At 42.8% G+C, this 5000-nt stretch overlaps 3 protein-coding genes across 3 annotated transcripts in view; 1 reads left to right on the top strand and 2 right to left on the bottom strand.

The window, feature by feature from the left end:
* Positions 1 to 5000, bottom strand: part of LOC137992466 (uncharacterized) — a 77189-nt gene that overhangs the window by 16871 nt on the left and 55318 nt on the right. The gene's annotated exons all lie outside the window — the stretch shown is intronic.
* LOC137992463 (histone H3) overlaps positions 1 to 5000 on the top strand; it is a 12044-nt gene that overhangs the window by 3272 nt on the left and 3772 nt on the right. The window lies entirely within an intron of this gene.
* On the bottom strand, positions 3731 to 4160 carry LOC137992470 (histone H2B, gonadal-like). The gene has a single exon (XM_068837820.1). It carries the CDS (start codon positions 4110 to 4112, stop codon positions 3744 to 3746), a length of 369 nt encoding a protein of 122 aa, XP_068693921.1. The 5' UTR covers positions 4113 to 4160; the 3' UTR covers positions 3731 to 3743.

Raw genomic sequence — 5000 nt, 5'->3', positions numbered from 1 at the left:
TGAGTATGTATGTAAACTTGTTGCCAGCTTTTTGATCCGTAAAATTGTTTTGTTCCCTTGTTTCCTAAAATATTTTGACATTGTTCCGCCTTTCCCCAGTTCAAATCATCCATGTTCTCTTCTTCACCCAAACCCATGGGAGGACATCACTTGTATATCTTTTTTACCATTCATCGTTTTGCGGCTTCCGTCTTTTGCACAGAGTATTTGGCCTTTTGACTGTAGAAAAGGACTGAAATGTTGATCCTGTTAAATCAATGAATGAAGAAATAGATGAAAGGGAGAAGTGATCCTCGTACTTACCTGGACAATTTAACAGACAGTCTCTGTAATTTTGTGCCTTTGGTATTACAGGAAATAAATTTATACAATAGCCATTCTCTCCAACTTTATTCTGCCGCACCTGTGAGGGCACATCTTCTGTCTTGGAAGGTAAAAAACCCAAAATTGCACATCATGAATACTTTTCATCGTTTTGAACTTCCACATGTAAAAAACCTTTAAATTTCTCTCCATCTTGCATTGGTTACCCATGATGCACTCAAGAGCGTGAAGTCGTCCGGATAGTTACAACGAACGCCTTCATCCATAACCCGCAGTTCAAATATGTACATTTAATTGGTACTAAGAAAACACGTGGATATCGGGTAAAAAACCGAGTGTTTCATTGCAGAAGTCGTACCTACGACCTCCCCGATTTCCAGTTCGTAAGCCGGACTTCACTGAACCATTGCAGTCTCGAGCACAAGGCCAATCAACTTGATTAATTCATCGAGGTCTTGCATTAACTTATCTATTCTACTAGGATTCCCGCAACTTATCTATTCTACTAGGATTCCCGCAAAAAGTCATTCAGTTGCAGGAGTCGAGCCGACGACCTTCTGAAGGCCCACCACTGAGCTATAAGAGAATGGTAAAAGCTTGACCATCACACTATCCTCGTCTGATTAATAAATTTGTCCAACTGTTGGTAAATCATTGCACCGGCATCGCAGGGGGGTCATGGGTTCGAATCCCGTTAGAGCCACCTGAATTTTTCAGGTGTTTATAATTAGAGACAATTGCTTAATTTGTCCAGATACGGTTCCCTCCTACAAGAGTTCTCTTTTCCTGTGCATCCGCTGGGCTGACGAACACAGGAAAAAAAGACTTCTGCCATGGGTCGAAACTTACTGTGTTGAGCATGCGCGGCGGTTACTCAGCAACCGAACCGTCACGTGATACTTCATGTTAAGTGGGCTAACTTAATAACAGCGGAATAGACCAATTTCGATATATCAAAATTCAGTCCAAAACAAAAGGCATCACCTCGAGGCTCTGGGGAATAAACTCATACAAATCCTTATATTTATTCCCCAGAGCCTCGAGATGATGTCTTTTGTTTTAGACTGAATTTTAATATATCGAAATTGGGCTATTACTGTAAAGGAATGCACGATACACAGAGGTTTGAACAGTGCAGTCCAACGTTGTGGGCGGCGGTTGGATCAAAGCGAGTTTCGACGCATGGCAACTGCCTCTTTTTCCGTACAACGCAAAAATAAAAGAGAGACCTCAGCTAGCAGGAACAGATAAGTGCGAGGATCGTTTCTTTCTTTTCTCTAGAACCCCCACTTCAAATGTAAACACATACTTGAAATTATCTTTTACCTGACGTTTCGTATTCTTCTGCAATTGGAGTTTAAATATACAGGATCACTAACTTACTAACTATTAACTGTTAAGCAACAAAAGAGGAGACAAATTACTTAATAGTTAATAAGTTAGTGATCCTGTATATTTAAACTCCAATTTTGTATTAACCGTCACTTCTGAAGATGCATGCAGAAGCATACGAAACGTCAAGTAAAAGATAATTTCAAGTATGCGTTTATGTCGGATGTTTGTCACCGCTGTTTGTGTGTTATTTCAAATGTAAGCATTTCCTTAAAATTTACTTAGTAGCTCCATCCGTTACTAGGAAGGCTGTCCAATTAACTGTGGATTTTTCTAAGGCGGAAAACCATGTTTAGTTTTAATTCCTTTCTGACACAACTGTAACTGGCAACAGAGGGTTTTAAGGAATTTAATTTTCTGTTTATTATTACCTTCGCTTTGGTTGAATTCAATTCTGCTTCAGTTTAAATTACACGTATAGTGGTCTTTAGTCTATTTGTACTGCGTAATAGAATAAAATTTAAAAGCTGGGAGGATCATCGCAGTTAGTTTTTATTGTACTTTTTATTTATTTTTTATTAACTTTGCCAGTGAAGCTGGCAGAGCGCCACAACATGCGGCAATTACTGTGGCCCCTTTTTTACCCTCCCAACGATGATACCCAACAGAAGACAGACCACAACATCGGGAACTACATGCCCTACTCTTAAAGACAAGTGTGTGGGTCCTTTTTACGTCAAACAGGATTATGAACATTGAAGGGTTGTGAGACGGGACCTCCGGCTTATCGTCCTTATCCGAGAAGACTAGAAAAGTCTAACCGTTTGCAGATGTAGTTGTTACAAATGCAGCACTGAAGTCTTTCTCCTCAGTTATTTTAAGACCCTGAGTGTTGGTCCGGCCGGAGTTGAACTCACGACTTCCCGCGTGACAGTCCGGTGCTCAACCGAGCCACCGGTGCGCGGCTGAGCAATTTCGGCAGTGGCAAAGGACTAAGCCCGAAAAAACCCAAGCTCTCAGACGGGATTCGAACCCATGACCACGCGATTGCGCTGCCCTTGTTTTACCGACAGAGCTGTCAAGCGTTGGGAGCTCAGCTCCTTGTATCGAATTGCGCGTGCGTCTAATAACGTAAGTGCAACTGGTCGCTTCTGTGCCATGTTTCTTTTGAAATGTAAGTTTTTATATTCTTCAGATGAAGTGACGGTGAACAAGATTGATAACTTAGTGTAATCTCGCTATAAACAAACTACCGCGAGCTTAACATCTTCTGTTCCCACGGCTTGCTCCCGTCTGACCTTGTAGCTCAGTCGGTGGAGCAGCGGTGACCTAACCCGAGGGTTGTGGGTTCAATTCCCACCCTCGTCAGAGTTTTTCTGTCCTTGTGTGGGCCCATTTCCACTAGTAGGGCTAACGCTCACATGGTTCATATGGGGTAGAAACCTAGCACTTCACATTACACTCTAATCAGTAAAGTCTATTTACATTTTTTACAATTTGGGCGATTTTTAAATCTGGAACTTAGTTATCTGTTCGATACACAAAGCAAAACTCTCTTAATAAGGGAGGGGGTTTCGGGGAGATAATCTGCTGGTTCAATTTTCCCTTCCAGGGCCGTTTTCCGCTATCGCTATCGAGCTGAAACGTGCCGTACGTTTTCAATAAAAGCATAAAGGTTTTTGATCAAGGAGCTACACTTTATCAAGGCTACAAAAGTCTAGTTGCCACCGCACCGAAGCGTCTGACAGAATGCTTGAAATCTTTCCTCTGAATACGGTCTACGTTCACTTGTTGGCTTGAACCAAATCGGTATCCCCGCCTTAGAAAAAGGGGTGGGATTTATATTTAAGTTGTTTTAAAATACATTGCGAGGCAGATGCACTTACACCGTTGCGTATCATATGACATCAACTTTGATATGCGCAGAGCTTGGAATTTGAGAGATCACGAATTATGTTCTGCAAGTATAGTGTTTTAAGAAAGCGTGCTAACGGTTGTTCTCGTCTTAGAAATTTAACGGCCGGGAAACGATTTTCTTTCAGCGTGAAAAAGGATTCAGGGGTTGATGGGGGGTAAACTTGGTGAGTTTACTTGCTGCTTGTGTACTTGGTGACAGCTTTGGTTCCTTCACTAACAGCGTGTTTCGCAAGTTCACCGGGCAAAAGCAGCCTGATGGCGGTCTGGATCTCGCGAGAGCTGATAGTTGACTTCTTGTTGTAGTGAGCCAGGCGGGAAGCTTCGCCAGCGATGCGCTCGAAGATGTCGTTGACGAACGAGTTCATGATGCCCATGGCTTTGCTGGAGATACCAGTGTCAGGGTGAACTTGTTTCAACACCTTGTAGATGTAGATTGCGTAGCTTTCCTTTCTCGTCTTTCGCCTTTTCTTGTCACCAGTGGCGGCCTTAGCCTTACCAGCTTTCTCCTCACCTTTCTTTCCTGCAACTTTTGGTGCCATTTCCGCTCTGTAGGGTTCAACTTCAATCGAATGATAACGCTATACGAATGACTTGCTATTTATAACAAAATATAGTAGGATCAATTAACGTAAGGATCGAAATCGTCGATTTTTATTGGTTCACAACTTAGGGTTGGCCAAAGGTCAACAAAGTTCCGTTTTCAAACAAAAGCACATGTGATATGAAAAGTTGATTGGTGCGTTTCGATCCGACCGAAGTATTGTCTTGCGTATAAATTTCCCCGTTGTTACCTATCGATATTTATTTCGCAAAGTGTTCGACTGCTCGTAAACTCGAAGCTAACAGAAAAATGTCTGGTCGCGGTAAAGGAAAAGCAAAGGGCACCAAATCCAAGAGCCGCTCATCCCGAGCGGGACTTCAGTTCCCTGTCGGTCGTATCCATCGACTTCTCCGCAAAGGAAACTACGCTGAACGAGTTGGCGCCGGAGCTCCAGTGTACCTGGCCGCTGTGCTCGAATATCTCAGCGCCGAGATCCTCGAACTGGCGGGCAACGCTGCTCGCGACAACAAGAAAACCAGAATCATTCCCCGTCACCTTCAGCTCGCTGTCCGCAATGACGAGGAGTTGAATAAACTACTTGCTGGTGTCACCATCGCGCAGGGAGGTGTGCTGCCAAACATTCAAGCTGTCCTTCTGCCCAAGAAAACCGAGAAGAAGGCAAAGGCTTAAGGAAGCTCACAAGAAGACAAAAAACGGCTCTTTTAGGAGCCACCAAATATTGATAAAGTCGTCACCAACACGTTCAAAAGATGCATTACTAGTCTCAAATTCAATTTTAATAAGAGTCTCGTTTTTGACGTAGATTTTGGCTCTTTCTCATACATTAATAAGAGAAACTTCAATTATTAAATGTGGCACAATTATA

The sequence above is a fragment of the Montipora foliosa genome, chromosome 2, assembly GCF_036669935.1.
Source record: "Montipora foliosa isolate CH-2021 chromosome 2, ASM3666993v2, whole genome shotgun sequence".
Classification (NCBI taxonomy): Eukaryota; Metazoa; Cnidaria; class Anthozoa; order Scleractinia; family Acroporidae; genus Montipora; species Montipora foliosa.
The sequence above is the reverse complement of the archived record's forward strand: the minus strand, read 5'-3'. Positions and strand labels throughout refer to the sequence as shown.